Consider the following 21,708-nt stretch of genomic DNA (forward strand, 5'->3'; position numbering starts at 1 on the left):
CTGTAGATAAAGACAACCGCAAGAAGAGCACAATGAGAAGCTGACAGACCAAGGAGCTGGGAGTTTATACAACTACATACAAAGTTCTTATTCTTTGACTTCTTACAAGGGCAAAATCATGAAAAATATGCAAAGTGGTCTCCAGATTTAGCATAAGCAGCTGAATTACCATGGGTGAGGTTGCTGCCCCTACGGATGGAAACTGCCAGGGAAGAGCTGCCACACAAACAACTGAGTGCTTCTGCCTGGCATCAGCACAGGGGAAACAGGACTTAACAATAAAAACAAAATTGTATTGCAGGACATCACAGACTAACTGAAGGCTTGTGTTTTACTGATAAATATACATCATCTGTAAAAATGTGATGTTTTATAGTTTTTAGCAAAATGAAAGCTTGGAAATATCCAAGGGCTGATGTGATTCAGGTTTCAGATCAACTAGAAAAATTGTGTTAAAAAATATATGTGTTAATTTTGGAGGAGAAAGCCTATGATCAGTTAAGTCAAGGATTTACGGTATGCTTCAATGATACTTGTAAATGCTATCTGGAGTTGATATTTCCAAGAAAGGGGTTCCAAAGAGAAATCTTGATTTAAGGAAGTGTATATTTAACATACATGGCAAGTTTTCACTTTTTAAGTGAATCATAATCAGCTAATCTTAAGCAGTTGGACATCTAAGGTAAATATAGCAGCACATACTTCATTATTCACATCAATTTTAGAAGAGAAGGAAAGGTTTTCCACAAAAGCAAGAGAAATAATGCTTTGTAAGATATTTAATCAACTCCCACAATTATAACAAACTTTCAATTGCATCATGTGTCTTGATACTTAAAACTAAATGCACTGATCATCTTCACAAAGGAAATTCTGCCGTATAAATGTACAGAGTCTTTGCAAAGAATAGGGAAAATTAAAATAGACATAAGACTTTCCTGCAGAGACAGAGACACAGCACATGTCAACATTTACTGTTCTCACTAAGTCACTACAAAGTGTTTGTTTTCATCTCTGAAAGTAATTTGCACAGTGGAGTTTGCTGATAAAAGATTAACTCTTGAAAGCAGATAAGCACCTGCTTCTGTGCTAAACCACCAGAACATGTGTCTACCCTGAACACACCAGGTCTGACCAAGTGCAATTATGTCAACAAAAGTTTTTAAAGTTGAAAGGTATTTTAAAGGAGGGTGGAGGCCAAAGATACTAATATCATGATGCCTAAGGCATCTTACCACCTATTTATTACCATCATAAAATCCTAGTGCTGACAAAATCATAAAATTGTTTAGGTTGGAAAAGACCTCTAAGATCCTGAAGCTCAACCATTAACCTGACACTGCCAAGTTCACCACTAACCCATGTCCTTAAGTGTCACATCTGCACATCTTTTAAATACTTCTAGGGATGGTGACTCCACCACTTCCCTGGGCAGCCTGTTCCAATTCTAGACAACCCTCTCTGTGAAGAAATTTTTCATAATATCCAACCTAAACTTGCCCTGGTGCAACCTGAGGCCTTTTCCTCTTGCCCTGTCATTTGCTACCTGAGAGAAGAGACCAACTCCCACCTGGCTACAGTCTCCTTTCAGGGAGCTGTACAGAGCGATAAGGTCTCTCCTGAGCCTCCTTTTCCCCAGACCAAACACCCCCAGCTCCCTCAGCTGCTCCTCATCAGACTGGTGTTCCAGACCCTTCCCCAGCTCCGTTGCCCTTCTCTGGACTCGCTCCAGCCCCTCAGTGTCTCTGATGTACAGAGGGGCCCAGAACTGGACACAGGATCTGAGATGCGGCCTCACCAGTGCCAAGTACAGGGGGACAATCCCTGCCTTGGTCCTGCTGGCCACAATTTCTGATACAGGCCAGGATGCCATTGGCCTTCTTGGCCACCTGGGCACACACACTGGATCATGTTCAGCTGCTGTCAACCAGCACCCCCAGCTCCTTTTCCAATGGGCAGCTTTCCAACCACTCATCTCCAAGCCTGGAGCATTGGATGGGGTTCCTTGCATGGGGCTGTTATGACTCGAGTGCAGGACGCAGCACTTCCCTTGTCGAACCTCATACCACTGGCCCTGGCCCATCAATCCAGACTGTCCAGATCCCTCTGTAGAGCCCTCCTACCTTCCAGAAGATCAACACTCCCAATCAACTTCTTGTCATCTGCAACATCACCTTTTCTGCCCTTGATCCCTTGAAAAAGATCTCCTTAATAAAGATAATTAAGAGGACTAGCCCCAGTAATGAGCCCTGGCCCCAATACCAAGCCCTGGGGAATACTCCAGGCCGGGCCATCCAGCCAGCTCTTACCTAGTGAAGAGTGCACCCATCCACACCACGGGAATACAGTTTCTGCAGGAGAATGCCACGGGAAACAGTATCAAAGGCTTCACTGGTCTAGGCAGACCAGGTGTTTCAAAGAAAGTGCTAGCCTGTCATCTCCAAAAGAGACTCTTCCACCCCTCAGTCATTCAGGAAACCAAAACCTTTTGAGAACTCACCACACCTATTCTGCTGCTGGTCTGAGCCTGGGAATCTGGATCCCAACCCCCTGGAATAGAGTGCACAGCCACGCAAAACGCTTCGTGCTGAACTGTGCTGTGGTCACTGCTCAGGGAAGGTGCTGGGGGGATGCCAGGGAAGAAATTACACCAAGCACATGAACTTGAAGGTCCAAGCAGCTTGGGAAACCACAGCAACAAAAGAGACAGAATGTTATCTGGCATGAGGAGTTCTGCTGCTCAGACCCCCATTTTTTGCAGGCTCAATGGTACACACTGTATCGTCTGTGGTACAAAGCAATCCCTGTGTGTTTACATTCTACAATATATTGAAAAGTATTCATAAATGTGCTAAGGTTTGGTTGCTGCCATGAAGGAAATGCAAATATTCATCTTGCAAGTTGTAGATGCTATCCTAAGACAGCATTGGTTTCTCTTAACAGTATTAACCAGATTTTAAAATTTAAACTATTTATTACTGGAGATCCCAGACTTTAAAAATTTCTGCAAGGCAGGCAGATGTTTCTCCATCCCTCAAGCTTCCATACCCAATGAGTCCTTGGAGGAGGACAGGAAGGCTCTGCCTATCATATCAGCAGCACTCTGCTGTTGTGGCGCATGCAGCTGCAAGGTAAGTTCTGCAGCAAGGGCCATAAACAAGTATGAGCCAAAAATAACTCCATAAAGAGCTCTGTGAATACCCTCTTTCATCCTTGAACATCTCAGTATCTCTGTTTTCCAGACTGAGAAAGGGCTGACTATGTGTGGATGCTCCCATTGTCCTCTGTCTGCCCCCAGCCCATCTTCTTCTCCTGCTGCATGTGAATTTTGACCACAGTAGCTAATCTGCCCCACCATGTCCATTTGAAGAAGAACTAAGAAAGATCCAGTCTCCTGGATCTTTTATCTATTAATATTTCCAAGCTGTACATACCTCACCATATTAGAAACGGGCTTTTCTACAGCTGAGAAATGTGTTCTGTACACCTTTTGTCCCTGCCTTTAGTGTATGTGCATCACCAAATTTATAATTCTTCCCACAATCTTTATTCCTATATTCTGGATGAAGGCCATCAGTGCTCACAAACGCCAAGTAACTACTGGCAACTACAATCCCAACACATGCCTTCAAGAAATGTACAATGTTTATTCCATATTACATGGGGGTAACAATTCAAAGAAAAGGAAATCTGGGTCCTATTTGTGAAAATGGTGGTTTGTGGGTTATGATTTCACAGAATCACAGAATATTCTGAGTTGGAAAGGACCCACAAGGATCATCGAGTCCAACTCTTAAGTGAATGGCCCATATGGGGATCAAACCCACAACTTTGCATTATTAGCACCAGGCTCCAACCAGTGGAGCTAATCTCAGTGATTTGTGTGGGCCAGTGAGATTTTGGCAAGAAGCAATTCAGCGCTTAAGTACATTTCATCATTTCACGCACAGCAGGGGAAATGTGTGTAGTTACATATGTCTAAAGAGATCAGGAAGATTATTTTAAAACTGAGAATTTGATGCTTTTACAACGTTTATACAACTCCTCTTAAACCACTGTTTTCCTTTTCAAAATTAGCATCGGTGTTTGTTTCCTGTGTGAAACCTGGCTTGTGTCTGACCAATTAAAGTGAAGAAAAATGTGTCAGGAAGCCATTTTGAATACAGTGCCTCAGCTGCAGAATAGAGCTTCTCTGAGTAATTGAAATGAAAGTCAGTATTAGTAAAAATGAATTGCATAATTTGGTTGTGGCTGGAAAATTACTACTGAGATTGGCAACTTGATGCAACAGTTTCTATTACTTTCCATGGCATTAGGTGGGGTAATAAATACTTCGTAAGAACAATACAGCAAGCTTTATTTCATTCTGTATTGTGGATATCAAACAATACTGCAAGGAAAAGATTGCCTTTAGAACAGGAAATGTTTTATTCTCCACTCCTGTTCAGTGGAGTTTTTCTGCTGGTTCTTGCCAACAAGGATGCCAATTAGTGTCAAGTAACATTTTGGTACTGCTGATGAGAGACAAAACAAAGGAAGCACAGTATGGTGAAATGAATTTACAGTACTAAGACACAGAAAAATATCTTTCTTTAGTTTTTTAATTGGATCTAGAACTCGGTAAGATGAGTGGGAGGGTGCCAGGGAGAGAATACCACTCCTACCATTTTACAGTTTATATCCCTAATTTTGTATTGGAAGTTCTCATTTCGAGCTCCCTTCTTAGAGGAAGCCAGCATTACATGAACCTTCAAAGTTCAGATCATATCCAGTTGCTAAGATGAAACCCAAACCAGCTCTGTGTTAATTCTGCTAGTACTTACATCAACATACCTGACACTATCTAGACAAATTATTGCAGTGAAAGGGATGAGATCTCCTTTCACACACTGAAAGTGGGCACAAAGCATGTTCACTCATAAAAGATAAATCTCAAGCACATCATTCAGTTTTACTTTACTTCCAGCTTCCCCATCAAGTCCTTGTGAAATCCCCACTCAGTTACTTTTGTTTTAATAAAAACTGGGTGAGGAAGAGGACTGTGCCTTGCAGCAATGGCCTGCTATTGACAAGTGAGAAGACCACTTCCTCAGCAATCAACCAGTTCCCAGAACCCTGTCTTTACTTCAGGAGTTTCAAATCTCTCTCCAAGAAGGTGCTTTTCACATGCTCTTGACTACAGGAGCAGGACGGGCAAGGGACACATCTGCAGAATGGCCAGGGCTACCAGAAGAGGAGCAGGGCCACTGCTCCTCACTCTGAAACCTGGCCCCCTGAAACCTGGCTTCACAGGGACAAAATTACTTCCCTGAAAACATGGTCTGCTGAGTATTTGCCTCACTTAATGAAACAATGGTTGATCTGCAAGAAAAGCCACATCCTGACTTTCTTAGCTCTGCAAAGATTTCAGTAACTAAGAAAACCCAGCTTTGTACCAAATGTTAAGTCCTGACTTTATTTCCTCTGCAAAAACATCTGTATCAGCATAAATCTCACTTTTTCTTTTTCTTTTTTTTTTTTTTTTTTTTTTTTTTTTTTTTTTTTTTTGGGTAAGGAAAGTTTATCACATATGTAATATATGGAAAATGCTCAGTAAAAATAGGAATGAAATCATTGCTGCTGTAAAGAGGAGGGGTGGCATACCTTTCCTGTCCATCAAGCTCTGAGCAGCTGGCACCCTATAAATCATAGGAAGCACAGGAGTAATTATAGAACTGGAAGCTGATCACTGTAAACATTCAGAAGTAGCTCCTAGTAATTGCAAGTTAATGTGAACATGATTAGAACCATGACAGAACTGTGCAGGTCACTTACATGCCCATTTTTCTCAATTCATTAAAACTAGGTTTTCTCGTGAAGAAACAAGCTACCTAGTCAATCTAGCACCTTGTATACTAACAGCCTGCTGATATCATCAATTTGCTCTCTGTCAGAATTAGGGTTGATGTAACAACACTCGGACTGCCAGGATCTGGTTATTTTCCCATTGTGCATTAAGTAATGTAGGCAACAGCTTCTGCCATTCTGTTGTTATCTCCTGGCACCCCTTCATTGCCCCCAGAGGCACTGCCACTCCTATGGTGGGAAATGCCTGCTCACAGAAGGGCAACGTGCACTGAGAACAGATGATGACAACATGTAAAATGGGGTTTAGTACCAGGGATGTTCATTTCTTCACCCTTGGGGCAGCAGAGAGAGAAAACTCTGTCTCCTCCACCCTTAACAGAAGGAGCTTCTTGGTGAAGGTGGATCTGCCAGACACATTATACTGGACCATGAACAAATATTTGATTCCTGCCTGAAAGAAGTTATACCACCAGGACAAATACAATAACACTTCAACCAAAAGTGACATCCTCTTTCTTGCCCAAACATACTATAACAACTCTGCTACATGCCCAAGAGGGAAAGTTGCTTGTCTGGCATCAGACTATGCTCTGCTCTGTCTACAAATAGGGAGATACAGAGAACCTGAAATTTTTAGCCTGCATACAGAATTTAGCTTATTTATGTCTCTAATCCCTGTTTGATCCTTAAAAAGCTATTTACCTCAATTACACACATTGCAGATAGCAAGTTCTACAACGTAATTACTTCAAGCATAGGAGCACTGATTTTCATCCATATCCTTAAGTTTTTATTAAACAGTTTCAAATTCCATCCATATCTTGCATTTGAGGAAGCATTTTCAGAACTAATACAATGAGCTTTTGAAAAAGCCACCCTTTTACTAAATACAGTTACTTAGAATCCTATCTGAAACTATTTAGAACATAAACATACCATGATCAGGAAGACAATGGCCCCTCCACGTGATTTGAGCTAAAAAAAGTGCTACAGTAAGTGTAGCTTTTACTACTTGGCAGTAGATTTCTCACCATGCTGTATAATCCCATGCTCCAAAAGCCTGCGGCCGAGCTGCTCCGCTTCGCTCCGTGTGGTGGCCTCTCCTTCCTGGATCAGCCAGTCAATGAATTCCGATGCTACAAAGGTCCGCTCGTACTTGACTCCTTCCTCTTCCCTGGCTTGCAGAAGGGTATTTTCAGAACTCATCAGCCTGGTACGGTGGAGGGGAAAATCGGTAGGGAAAATGGTTCTTCAGAAAAGCAATTGCAAATCTATACTGGCAAACCTCATTGATATTAAGCAAACGTCTATGAAGCTTTCACTCACTTACTAAATCTTTCCTCAAGCTATCAATCTACTTAGGAAGTGAATTATAACTGCTTAGTCAATAAATTTAGGCTTTATATCCCTGTATGAAGTTAATGCTTTCTTGTTTTTTTCCCTAAAAGAAAATAAGATTTTTAGATTTTGCATTTCCCCTATTTAGTGTTTTACATTCTTTAAAAGTTACTGTATAATCAACTTTGAAAAAAAAATTAGCCTAAAAGCACCAGAAGGTGACTAATGTGTTTGAAGCTTCCTAATTAATATTTACAGTTAGCAGGACTATGCCCTGAAGTCATTTAGCTGACTTTGAAAATTCTCTCCATAAGCTCTAAAACAGCTGCAGAAAAATTCAAGAGGAGGACAAAAGGTAGTTTTACAGTTTGGGGGCTGATAAATATTGTGCATCCAACATTTGGAGATGCAGCTGCAGTCAGTGAGTTGCACATGAACGTGAACACATTTTAACATCTGAGGCTCACAGTTCTCTGTGCATCAGCTGGCTCTGTGTAACACCAGTCAGAGGAACATCATGAGATGTCCCTAAACCTCCTAGCAATTGGCATGTGAGTAGCTGAAGGATACTAATAAAATTCTTCTCTATTCAAGATATCTATGCAAATAGCACAGTATTTTAAAAAATAATGAAAAAGCCTCAATATTTTGTTAATGCAAAAGTCAGTTTGGAAGTTAGAAAGAGAAGGCAGTTTGAAAGAAGAAATGAGAATAATTTTTTTTTAATGCAGAATTCCACTTTTTTGGGGGGGAGACTGAGCACCACAGCATCCTTATTAGCCTTATTTTTTTCATAACTATTTTATTTATTATAGGCTAATAATAGGACTAGTGGTAAGACTTTCAGAGTAACAGTTCAAGAATGGAAAGGTTATTTTTTCCATGTAAGATTAACAGGTCCCCTCCCTTCACCAACTATTTTGAAATTAAGGGCACATATGAACTACAACAGGCATATTCTGGAAGTGCTTCATCTTTGCCCTTGTGATAAAGGAACTGAAATTCAAGTAAATCCATATATGAGCCATCTGCTTCTTAACCTGACAGCATGTCCAGAGATTATGGAATATAACTTCACTTCCTTTGGGAAGCATCAGAAAAATCTGTGCCATAGGGACACAGAGAGAAGTTTAATTTGAAATTACAGTGAACAGGTTTAACAGGGTCCAGCCTCTGTTATTTCATCCAAAAGATTTCTTCTCTTGACTTTAATGAGCACTAACCTGAGGCCTGAACCTACTGGATCTGACCATCAGGTAGCAGATCATCAAACCAGGCAAAGGCTGCTCAGCCACAGCTGCATGTCAGTGGTAGCACAATGAACTGCTCATTTAGATGGTGTGTCATTGCCAGCACCTCTGAGCTGACTAAGAACTGAGAAAGTCAAAATTAGCTGAAGTCAGGGATTAGGTCAAAAGCAAGAGTATGAGCCACAGGGGACAACGTATTGACTCCAGAACTCTTGCAGACTTTATTCTTTCTTAATAGTTTAATTTACAAGCATCTTGTCCCACAGCATTTTGTCCCACACTAACCACATCTAATATAGACCGACCATGCTCCAAGGGACTATCTTTAAATGTGTCTTGTTCACCAGGCTTTTTACGCCTCAGAAAAAAAATGCAAACCCAAAGCTTGTGTCTTGTTGTACCATCTGCTGCATGGTTACCCAGAACTGGTTACCCAGGCTCTGCAGGCACCAAATAAAAAAATCCTTAGGATTACATTAATTGTTCTTTGATGAGTCTATAATTAGTTGACCAGCTCATTGAAATCGCAGATAGAAAGGTCCTTGAAAAGGCAATGCTAACTGTTAGACTTCTGCAGAGACACAAAAGAAATCTGGAAAAATATCAAGTGGAAAAACACTCAGTTTGACATTTCACACCCTTCTGCATAAGCCCAGAATAGCACTGCAAAGGATTCGGACTTGTGAACAAACAGACACGACAAATTGCCAGTTTAAGAGGCCCAGACACAGCAGTCCATCGACTTACATCACTCACTGAAGTAAATCACTGTAACTCCATGGCTGTCAACAAAACTGTACCAATTTACATCAATCAAAAACCCAGTCTTTCATTAGCTAGAACTGGAAACTGCCTCTAATTCTTATATCTTCTCCTTGTTTCAAAAAAACATGAGGCTATTAATATCAAAACATATTATTTGTTAAAACTGGTGTTATCCTGCATTAAAGGAATGTATTTAGCCAAAGAGTGAAATTCAAACTCCTTTTCAAAGAAATCTTTAACATTGTTTTTATCAAAGTAACTGCACCAGAGGATAAATGCAACTTAACCACTGATGAGTTAAACTGGAAGTGATTCCAAGAATGCAGTCTCCAAATTATCTGAAAGATTTCCTGAAATTAAAACCATAAATCTGCACTTCTTTCACTGTGAAATCTGGTTCAAAAATCTCAGTTGATATCAGCATCATGAAATGACTTATAGCTCCTAAACACAACTGCACCAGAAACAACAATCTTGTGTGCCCTGACCAAACTCTACTGAGAATTGCAAACATCATAAAAATAGGATGCCTGCACAACGTGATTTTTTTTTCAAAGCTATGAAAGGTCTGTGCTGGATTTATATAAGATTTGCAGGCAGAGTTTTGTTGAACAGGAAACATGTTTATCTCATTCAATCTTTCTGGTCAGTCCTGTAGAGCTTGAAAGCAGATACCAATCTTAGATCTTATAAACTATTCAACAGTTTCAGACAAGACTGTAGGAAATCCAGTAGTTTTAATCTCTAGGTATAAACCTGAACCTCAAAGCATGATCACAGAAAAGATTACCAAAGTTTGCAATGATGTGCAGGCAGTCTGAACTGAATGATGATTTTCAGTGCAAATGAAGGGAGAATGCAATCAGAGACTGATTTGAAATCTTCTAATCCCACAGGTACAGCCACCAAAGATGCCCACAGTGGGTGAAGGGGGTAATGCCACAAGAAAGGAGAGTTCACGTTACAAGGACCTTTACGGTCATGCAGAAGAGAGACAGGAAAGGGAGCTCCTCAGCAGAGGGACAGTCCTAATAGTCCCATGGCCCAGGGCAGAGAACATGGCATTTACCCAAAACAGCTGTCTGAATGCAAGAAACCTGCCTAAGACATCCATGCCTCTTCCCATGTAACAACCTGCTGATCCTCCTGAAATATTTTGTTCATTTTACCCATTGAGGGTACAAATCTGCATGGACTGGTGTTGGGTAACAAGTCTGCAACTTTGGCAAGCACAAACTAGGTTCGCTTCTGAACATAGTGCTACTCCAGCCCTAATGCAGAGAGTGGAAAAGAGCAGGAAATAATTACAATGTCCATCTTAAATTAGCAAAGCCTAGTGAAGATCAGCAAACCCTGTAAAATTAGACACAGATTTTCAAAATGTGTTGGATTGAGAAAGATTTCCTTTGGCATAGCTGCATTTCTCTTGCAATTGGGCCCATAGACATTTTGATAAACAAGTTGAATATGCTGGTAAGTGACTTCATGTTTGTGCACAAATACTTTTCTCCAGTTGCTGCCATTTAGTAATTATTTTAACAGCACTGAACTAATATTTTCTTTCTCAGCACTATCAGCAAACTGATAGAACAGATATATTACACAATCACACATTTCATTGCAGAGCTCTTCCTGACTTTCAGCATTAGATTTTGAGTTTAAAGTGTATCCAATGAAACAGTGAAGGTGTTGCTAATAAAGGTGCATGGACAAGGGAACTAACAGAATCTGAAATCTCTGCACAGTAGATTTGCTAAAATAAGCAAAGTGAAGTCCAGATTGTCCAGGTATGCCTTCTTATCTCCCATGAATATAAAACACTTCTGATGATCCATGGAGAATTTTGACTAGCTTTGACTGTCACATACTGGTTTTGAAATGCCAGGTATTTTTAATTTATACTATATTTAGCACTCAGGGCTGGTTTTAAAAGTTTCTGAACCCTTCAGATACGTTGCCTAGGAGCAAGCACCTCACGAGGATGCAGTTATATTTAGATACAGGTGCTGCTTTTGGCATTAACTCCTTTGCCAAGGTGAGAACAATCTCTACAGTTATGAACATTTTTCTGCTAGTACAGTGTTAGACAAACTGGATCACAGACATTGGTTTGGAGACAATTGTCCATTCAGAGAAATGGCGATGGAAGCAGACACTGGTAGAAGAAAGTTCTTTCTACCATGGCTCCTTTCATGCAGAAGACTGACATCAGCCTTGCCAACAAAAAATTATTTTTCTTATGGAAACCTGAAATAGAAATATAGACCAAAAAAGCACTGTAGACACTCTAATCTGCTTTTCAGAGTATGGGTCAGGCTTGTAGGCACTGCATGCTCACTGAGTTTAAAGAGCAAACATTCTGCTTAGTAAGGCACAGAAGAGTTTGGAGGTGGCTGTCCCAGTGCATAGAATAGAGGATTTTCTCCAGTGATACATTTTCTTGTGTCTTATACAATTTATTATATTTTTATAATATAATAGTCACAGTCACTGTGTCTCGAGGAATTTTATATGATGGGTGCAACAAACGGAGTGGCATTTACAAGTATTTGTTTATATTTTGGTTTTACTGCTCTTTCACCAAACTGCTCTTCAGAGCTGGCTAACCTTGAAAATAATATTTATTATCAGCTTTTAAACTTGGGAGTTTCCTGAGTGCTTTATTCTAAGAAGGAAACAAATTCCCTTCAGTGAGAAAACACAGCATCTCTCCTGGCTGCTGCATGCTTCTGCTCCAAGCAAGCAGGAGAGTGGGTGGCATTCAGTCTAGAGCAATACTTCAAGCTTTTTGGTAAATAACATATCACAACTTTGCATTAATTTTTAGCATATGCCAGCATGCATTTTATTCTCTCTGCTTGAAAGTACCATGTCAAAATCTCTACATCCTGAATAAAAATGTCTTTAATTTTATATTAGGAAGTATGGTTAAGCTACCTAGTTAGTTGACAGAAATAATCCAGTGGGATATTCAGTATCTCATCATAATAATCTGTTTAAAGTCGTAATTAGATGCTCTTGGTTGGGTTGGTGGTTTTTTTGAAATTACTTTTAACATAACTTTTCTGATGTTGAAACTTTGCAGACTGGAACACTGAGGATTCATCTCACCTATGATTTAAAATTGTACTCCTTGTGAAGCTGTAGATATGGAGTCTCCACAAACATGTAGCTGCTTGTTCAATGCATTTTGTACTAATGTTTTAGGAATTATGATTATGCTTTTCCCTGACAAATATTTACGTATTATTTGAATTATTTTGACAAATAATTCTGTAATTATTTTTACAGAATAGATTTCAAGGGCTTCAATTTACATTGAATTCTCATATAGGATGTATTTATAACCTGGGGCATCAGATTTTAAACAAAATGCCTCAAGTGAATATAGTAAAAAAGCAAAAGAAAAACAGGAGAGGGAAGGACCCCTAACTAATGGAATTGCCCAGACCCATTTCTGCATGAATTGAGAGCCTCTGACTATTCAAAAATAGATTGACAAGTATAATTTGCTTCACATGGCACTATTATCAACACATTATGAATACTGAATGCAACATACTTTTCATACAGTCTTTGTCCTCTCATGAACACCTTCACCTCATTGTCCAGCGGAAACGTCCCGTCATCTTTTCTGAAGCGGTAGAACAGTTTGACATCCTTGAATTCTTTATGCTCATCACAGACTGAAACATAAAATAATTAAACAAAAAAAACCCCTTCACATACATGTTAAGTAGTTGAGGACCCTCTTAGCAGGGACCACTGCTGAACTTCAAAGCAAGCACACGTAGAGTCTAACCCCCTGTATTTCTGAGCACACAAACTTTACTCGGTTCTGTAAGAGATGGTCTGAAGATCCCTCATCTGCCTCACGATCATCACCGAAGACAGAGACTGAACACAGGAGTCGTGGCCTGGCTGAGGTGGGATTGTCTGCCAAGTGTTGCCTGCGGATGTGCCCGCTGCGAACTGGTACGCATTCCTGAGGAAAATTAGTGCAGGTCACAATGGACTGCGCCGTTCTTGCTGCCCAGGCGGGAAGGACTGTGCTGAAGTGGAAAGGAATGACCTGTCCTGTACACCTGTCCTGTACACCTATCCTGTACACCTGTCCTGTACACCTGTCCTGTACCTGTTTCCCAAAGCAACGGGCCCCATAACAATGGCTGTAGATTTCCCCACCTCTTGGCCAGCTGCTCCTCACTTCTGAAAAGGACTATAAAGGGACTTTCTGAAATAACTGAGCTCAAGATCTCCCCACGGAAAGAAGACAAATCTATTGGCAGAAGACCACGAGGACTTTGTCTCATCCGTTGGTAGCTATTGCCCCCTCTTTTTCTTCCTCTCTACTCTTTTACTTTGTTTTTTTTTATCTCTCTCTCTCTCCCCCCTCTATTGCATTACCGTGTCGTGGGCACTTAATAAAGGTGCACTGTTTTGATTAAAACTGAAATCCCTTGTGTCCTTTTACACTCAGAGATTGATAAATGAACCATCACGACCCCTGCTTGTATTAGCGGATCGTGACAGGTTCTAAGAAGCTGGAGGAAACCTTCAGAGAGGTAACCAAATTTCTGAGTGAGAGGGTAAGTGTTCATTAGTTTTGTGACTATTACTGCAAACATATAGAGCAAAAGCGCATCCATCTGCTGCATACCCAGAAAACCTTTTGATGAAAACAGTCTGTTGGCTTGTTTGTTTAAAAGGCCACTAGAGTAGAATGACCAATAATTAAGGTTTGCCAAGCTTCTTAAAGTTATTTGTATCAGTTAGCAGTGCTGTAGGAAACCTGAGACTTCCTAAAGAAACAGTTAAAATCAAAGCCTTCTTCCCTCTTAAAATTGTCTCAATTGCTCTGCCATGCCAGCTAGCAAATGGTAGGTACAACGTGAGCACACTGAGAAATGCCAGATTAGGTTTGTAAAACAGCAGCTGATCATGGGCTCTTGTAAATGCGGAACAGAGCCCCATCAAGGGCATAAACTGATGGGAAAGCTATCCCAAGCAATCTGCTCCTAACAGAGTTGTGAACCCACACACATGGGGGACCTTCTGCACCACAGAAGCAGGAAGTGGTACCTCTTCCACTGGACATGGGACTTGAAAGAATGCTCTGAGCATCCTGCAGAACCTGATGGAACCTCTCTGAATTTACCTGCCCAAGCTCACTTCACAAACTATTTTATTACAGTGCAATACATGAACATTTTCAAGAAACACCTGTTCCATTTCTAATATATACACACACATATATAAAATTTTTTCTAGAGTTTGCAATTGGATCCTAGGGTAGAAAACGCTTGAAGGAAAGTTAGAACTTTCAACAAGCATTCAGCAATAAAACATCTATTGCTCAATTAAATTAAGTCACTCAGGCATCCACGCAACTCATCACTGACATTTTCTCAATAGAGGATTAAGTAGACAGATTTGAATACCCTATAATTACTTTATTCTTTAACTATCTACCGTGAGTCCCAGTTTCCATAACAACCCAGAATTTTCATTTAATAGCCAAGCAGAAGCTGTAGAAGTGGCACTCACTCAATATGTGCATTTCTGACTTTAATTAAGGTGTTGTTAATGTACTGCAGACAGCAGCAGCACTGCTGCACATACAATGACCTCTGCATAAAGTCAACATTTGTCTGTTCATAGTCACTCAGTTTTCTCTTAAAAAAGCAACAAATGGTACATTTACCATTTTGAAATGAGTAATACTATAGGCTTGAAATTGAGGCCTTGGATCTTCTTTGCTCTTGTGCTTCCCAGCCTCTTTGTGCCCCAAAAGGCAACTAAATGCTACCAGTGAATTGGAAGCCTTTTGATCAGCATGAATTGTTATTCAAGAAGCTGAAAGGAACAGATCTCAAACAGACAACAAGTTTAGGAGAAAATTAATTAGGGCACAGCCGGACCACTAACTTTCTTGCAGCTGTACCAGCACTAATGTTTGTGCAGCTGCTGTGAGGGCCAGGGCCAGAGAACTAATCCACATAAGAAAAATGATCTCTTTTTTTGCTGGCTGATTTTTCAGATGGATTTTTCAGCTGAAGAACTGTGCTCTTAAGAGCAGGGAAATGAGGGCAGCAGGGAGAGGGGGGACACGATCCAGCTGGAGCAGCTCTTGAGATAGGGAAGCTGCATCACAGTTTCCAGTCACTTCCCCCCCTGCTATGGGGAACACCTCTCCACACCTCTTCAGGCTCTCATCTCCTTCAGGACACAGGTGACCTTGCATAGCAGTTCAAGGGAGATGCTCCATTTCTGGCAGGGAAAGGATCCTACCTGTCCTATACCTGGCTGAAGAGCAGGAGTGAGATTTCCCTTTGTCTCAAAGCAGTCAATAAATTCAGCTTAGAACTTTTTAGCAGCTGATACTGCACTTACCATGGTGGATAATGCTGTGATCCAGTAATTTCTGCACCAGTTTAATGGCTGTCTCCCTGTCGGAGGCCTCTTTGTGGTCAATCAGCCAGTCAATCAGCTCTTTGGCAACGAAGCAGTTCGGGTACGTTTTGAGGTGGTGTCGCCGATCCTTAATGACCTTTTCTTCGTGCAGTCGGAGCCTGGGGGTCAAATCACCTTCTAAGTATCATTTGCAAAGAGCCTCTGTAACCAGCATGATTGGGGTGAGAGCAGAGCAGTGGCACCCAAGCCCTGCTCACAGGATGGGCTTTGCAGGTGTTGGGCAGAAAAGGAAGAGTCCCAGTCACACATCCAGCGCTGGCATCTCACCACTAGGGAACCCACAGCAACCATTTGTTACAACTTTAAACCCCATAATTGGAAAAACTTGTTTTATGCCCTGTGGAGAAGTTTAAAAAACTGAAGAACAGCACAGAAGAACATACTAAGTCCCTTAAAATACTTCCCATAGGTCAATTAAACTGTCAATAATTTGCAATTAATTTTCCAACATTAACACTAATGTGTTCCGTATTATTTTATAGGATCACTGCTGTAGATTTTTTTTTATCTCATTAATTTTTGCAGCTGTAGCTTCGCTCTTGGTTAGGTAACTGCATTTTGCCTCCAACTGCACAACAAGGATAGCATTTATGATTTAAAATTCAGGTGTGAAGCTGCTCCAACACAATGTTATCTATCATTAAAAGGTTGCCTCCTACTCCAAATAAAGGAAACTGATTTCCCTCTTAGGCATCTGTTGACAAATGCTCTCTGTTTGCAAAATCTCCCTGATCATCCTGAAAGCAAGTTGGTTGAGATGCTTGGGTCAGAATGCAAGATCCTGATTACAGTAATACCTTGAGGTATTACTGAAGTTCTGCATCTTCATGTTTAGTCATTTTTTCCCAAATAAACAAAATAAGCAACATTAGCAATAAATTGACAGAGGGTTTAAAAGTTGTTTGAATTTTTATGTTTTCCTCTTCCATTTTAATAAATCACATCAGAAAACCTGGGTTTATAATGTCTATACCACAGCTCTGAGGAAAGCACAGAAACCGCAGTGCTTGGGCTCCTATCACAAACAGAAACATTGCTGTTCATTTCCAAGTGGCCAGGGTCCTACCTTGTAAACACTCTAGCTGACTGCAAAGAGTCCTGAGTAATGCTATAATAATTGTAGGGGGTAGAAGGGTGATAGCACAGAAGGGTGTTAACATGAGCCTCAAGAAGCACAGAACAGGAGTATGAGAAACTTCTCTCTCAATGAAATTCCAGTATGAAACAGTAATTTCTTCTTAAAAACATAAAAAGGGAAAATACTTGGCTGAAATCAGTGAAAGAAATATTATTAGGGCATCAGACAAGACTTCTGTAGGCTTCTACCTAAAAGTAGTAGCAAAGCAATGCTTTGTTCTGCAGCATTTAGCCTTGAACTACACTAGAATGGCCAATCTGGGATGTGAATTCAAAACCAGATTTGCAAATATCATAACAAAAAAAAAAGCAAGACTTATATATTAAAAATACGGATCAATCAGATCACTATTCTGGAAAGAAATGCTGGTAAATATCTCACACATTATGAAATTCTCTGAGCTAAAATACTTTTGCTTAAAGCATATTTTCCAGATGTGCTCTAACAGCTGTCACCATGCTTAGAAAATAAAGCATTCACAGTTTTAATTATAGAACATGCAATTATCAGTATGTCTGATGGAGCTTTACAATTAAAATACATTCCAGGTTCTGTTAATGTTCATCCAATCTTATGTCACACAATAACCTGCAAGAACAAAACTGGAAAAAGTGTGTAATACAAATGTAGACAGCTCAACCCAGCTTTCAGTCAGTGGTGTAAGTCTAAATGGATGGAGTTCATCTGATACAGGCGGGAAAATCCCTTCTACAAAATTCTTTGTCCACATGTTGCATAGGAGTATGCCAGGACTGTCATCTCACAGACAAGTCATCAGTCAAGAGCCCCAGAAATGAGCATTTATGTCTTAAATTCTGACTGCAGGCTTTCCTGCAGTTGGTGGGCTTATAAATATTTCAATTCCTCTGTCATGCCAAAAGACACAGGTTCCCTCTCTACAATCTTTTTCCTCACTCAGACAATTTATGGGATGTCTCTGTACACCTTTTTGTCTATATTCATAAAACTCATAGATATTTCATTATCTGAATTACTTTTACCTGCTTGCTAAAGTGGATCCAAATTTGCTGAGACACTACAAAATCATTAAGTCAAAGAAAACATAACCACATAACCCTTACCAAACCTGAATTTCCAAATGAATGTGGGAATTTCTTCTGCAGTCTATACCGATTATGTCCATAGTGAATTATGTCCAGGCTTATTTATTTGGAATAATGAACACAAATGGAATTCAGATTTTCTCTTTGGTGGTGTCAAAAATGAAACTCTATGGAGGAGAAGTAGCTCAATAAATCAACACTGTAACTAGTGTAAACTACACAGAAGCCTCAGGTAAAGTTATTGAGCATATATTGCAGTGTGCCAATCAAAAGTTCAGGCAGGAATTTAAAAAATGCGTCTGTGCTCAGAAGTATTTATCAGGAGCCAAATCAAATGGAATAAAAAGGAATAAAATGTACCAGTGAATACAATTATACACTGGAACCAATGCTCAAGTGAAGTGGTAAATTCTTTATCCCTTGGCATTGAGAAACAGGCTTCTTGACCAAAGTCCTTGATGTTCTCCCTTTAAGTAATGTTAATCACTTTACGTCAGCTAGTCTGCATGATGACTGGAAAAGACCTAACTTGACATCAAACACATTTTTATCACTAGAAGAAGTTTTTCTCAAGAGCTGTTCAGGCGAATTAGCTGACTGACAAACCCTGACCAGTCTGAGGGGAGAAGGGGGATAAGAGAGGCAAACAACAAAGGGTGATGGGGGGACACCTTGATTCAACAAGCCTTTGAAACATGGACCCACTTTCTGCAACTTAACAGCTTAACACCAGAAAACAATCTTGTGTGCACCAATACATCGCCCATATATAATTCCATATATTATTCAAGATTACCTGCCAGACTTTGCATGTGGGGCCACAGTCTGCCCTACCTGAGGAAAACCATGTGAGTGGGATCCAGAGCATTTGAGCACTTGCCTGTGAAGGTTAACAGGCACACGCAAGCCTTTAATATTTACAAATTTATAGCCATGGCTCTTACTCATGCTTACAACAAATAAAGGCTGTATTTGCAAGCATGCATGCATGCCAGAATAGTTTTCTTGGGCATTTGTCTAAACAGGAGTTGCTCTAATTGACAATATGAAGGGACTCTTGCTCCAAAGAGAAGTGCCTTCCTCCTACATAGTGTGGAACAAGATAACTTGGAACACATTTCTCCTGCTTTGCAGTAAATGTGCTCAGAGCTATTTGGAACAATGTTATTTTTGAGATGCCATTAGGTACTTTCATGATACTGGAAAAATCTAAATTTTTGCCTAGAAATGAAGAATCAGGCACTAACTTGGGAGGAAATTGCTCTTGCAGCTACATGAAACTTGCATTTTGATTTTCATCAACAGGGGCATTTTTATTTCCACCAGGGACTTTATACATTTTGAAGTTCCTTGCCTCTTTTCTGAAGCAGTGGGTAAGGATTTATGAGACAGTGCCTGCACAATTAGCTTTCCTTTTAAACCCCAGGAAAGGCCAACCTGCTGGATGAATACAGTAAGGATATCATTAACTGAACCACAGTCCAAATATCTCACCCACCTACTTCCCTCTATTAAGTCCAGTAGTCTGTGCTTGGCTAACATAGATCTCACAAAGCATTATCCAATCTTGAGTTCTATGAATGAAAAAAACCTGAAAGCTTCCTGCTCTTCTTGATAATTTTCTGAATAATTAATCTGCCAGCTCCTAGTACATCCTATATAGTTCCTACGTTTATCGTAGCAAGGCTTAAAATATGTGCAAGGAACAGGTTGGTCCCTGACACTCTAAACAGACAGCATTGTATGAACACTTTCACAATGCACTCCACTCATTCACCTCTTTTAACCTTCCTGAAACAATGACACACACACACATGAAGATGTACATATAATAGAACCATAGAAACATAGAATCGTAGAAACAGAACAATTTGGGTTGAAAAAGACCTTTGAAGGTCATCTAGTAAACATGAGCAGGGACATTTTCCATTATATCAAGTTGCTCAGAGCCCCTCCATGCTGACCTTGAATATTTCCAGGGATGGGGCACCTGCCACCTCTCTGGGAAACCTGTTCCAGTATTTCACCACCCTCATTGCAAAAACTTTCTTCTTTATATCTAGTCTGTTTTATATCTAGACCTCTTTTAGTTTAAACCATTACCCCCATCCTATTGCAACAAGCCCTACTAAAAAGTTGTTCCCCATCTTTCTTCCAAGCCCCCTTTAAGTTTTGAAAGGCCACAATAAGGTCTCTCTCCCAGGCTGTACAGCCCCAACACTCTCAGTCTGTTTTTCTGTTTCCACAAGGGATGTTCCACCCCTCTAATCATCTTCAGGGTCCTTCTCTGGACCTGCTCCAACAGGTCCATGTCCTCCCTGTGCTGAGGACCCCACAGCTGGACACAGCACTCCAGGGGGGGTCTCATCAGAGTGGAGTGGAGGGGCAGAATCAACTCCCTCAACCTGCTTTGGATAAATGCTTTGGATAAAACAACTTTTTTAAATGGAAGAATAAAACACCAGTGAAGAGATCACTGAAAATAGAAATTCCTATCAGAATTTACTAATTATTGAACAATGCACACTGATGAAGTAATTAGTCATGGCACAGTGCACATCTTGCCTCAGCATGCTCAACTGCTGCTGAGAAGTTCTGGCATGCTCATGCATTACTGCTGTGTTACACCTTGCATACACCCTTAGTTTCAGTGACTATCCCAGATTGAGCACTGCCAGGCAGCATTCACTGAACTATTACAATTTCATCAAATTTGGGTAAACTCTGAACAAAACTATACTAGATCCCTTGAAAATTAGCAGCTATTTGCAGAAAGGCAAAGCACTGCAGGTGGTTCCTGCCATCTTAAAATTCTTTCACAAATTTCATATATATCTGTAAGAGAAAGATTTACTTATTTCCAAGGAAAACTAGTCACAACATCCTTTGTGACAAACATAAATGGACAAAAGAAGTGTTTTGCCAAAGATAAGGACAATTCATGGTGGCCAAAGAGCATAGGTTTTTCACACTTCTTCTCAAGGGACATCCTAGGTGCTCCACTGGCAGGTAGAATTGCCCCTTTCTGTTTGAAATAGAACAGTTTCGTATCCTCCCAGAGGTCTCAAAGTTCAGTGTTCTATAACATAAGCACATGACCTGTCTACAGCATGGTAGATGGGCATCTTACTGAAAGATCACATTTTCCAAAGCATCTCAGTGACTTAGAAGCTTAAGTCCCACTGAAATTTAAACCTTACAAGTCAGTTACACACCCGATCTGTTACAAAATAAATGAGCATAAGGTGGCATTTGTGTATATATACACACCCAGGAAAACCTACTTAAAATGTCCTTTATATTAAAATTTTGCCTTTGCACTGTCAGCAAAAAAATAAAATAGGTCAGTGAGGATATCAACTTTGTACACAGAGGCGATCCTGAAGGCACTCTGTGAATGCAGTGTGTTGCTGGGACAAGCATTTCCAGCTGGGCTTGCCAAGTCTCACATGAAGTGTCAGCATTTCACTGCTGCCTGTTCCTCTTTCTATTTATGCTTCAGCTCTGAAATCACTTAGTTCTGTTACTTGATATTCACAGCAGCTAAATTACCCTTTAAAACATGGGGTCATACTGGAAATAGGATGAAGATATTTCTGTCTTGGTAGCTGTGGCTGAGGAGAAATTCTGCCATCTCAAAAATGTTTAGAAGGGGTATCTTCAAAGCAGCTCCTGATATCAGTTCTCATCACTGTGATAATCTCCAATTTTTTGCCCACAGCCATATCTGTAGTCAAAGTGAGGAGATGCCAGAACACAGAGCCAGATAGAAAGACTTCAACTAAACTCTTGGTGCACGGCAGAGGAAATCCTAAAGCATCCAAAGAAGTGG

The 21,708-nt window shown here is 40.4% G+C and overlaps 1 protein-coding gene across 1 annotated transcript in view; it reads right to left on the bottom strand.

Moving 5' to 3' along the window:
- DEPTOR (DEP domain containing MTOR-interacting protein) overlaps nucleotides 1–21,708 on the bottom strand; it is a 76,416-nt gene that overhangs the window by 38,016 nt on the left and 16,692 nt on the right. The window contains exons 2-4 of the mRNA XM_017746101.1: nucleotides 15,594–15,772; nucleotides 12,763–12,886; nucleotides 6,879–7,057 (exon numbers count right to left, since the gene is read on the bottom strand). Of these exons, the coding sequence (XP_017601590.1) occupies nucleotides 6,879–7,057; nucleotides 12,763–12,788 (205 nt within the window). The 5' untranslated portion in view covers nucleotides 12,789–12,886; nucleotides 15,594–15,772. The remainder of the gene's footprint in view (nucleotides 1–6,878; nucleotides 7,058–12,762; nucleotides 12,887–15,593; nucleotides 15,773–21,708) is intronic.

The sequence above is a fragment of the Corvus brachyrhynchos genome, unplaced genomic scaffold, assembly GCF_000691975.1.
Source record: "Corvus brachyrhynchos isolate BGI_N302 unplaced genomic scaffold, ASM69197v1 scaffold28, whole genome shotgun sequence".
NCBI lineage: Eukaryota > Metazoa > Chordata > Aves > Passeriformes > Corvidae > Corvus > Corvus brachyrhynchos.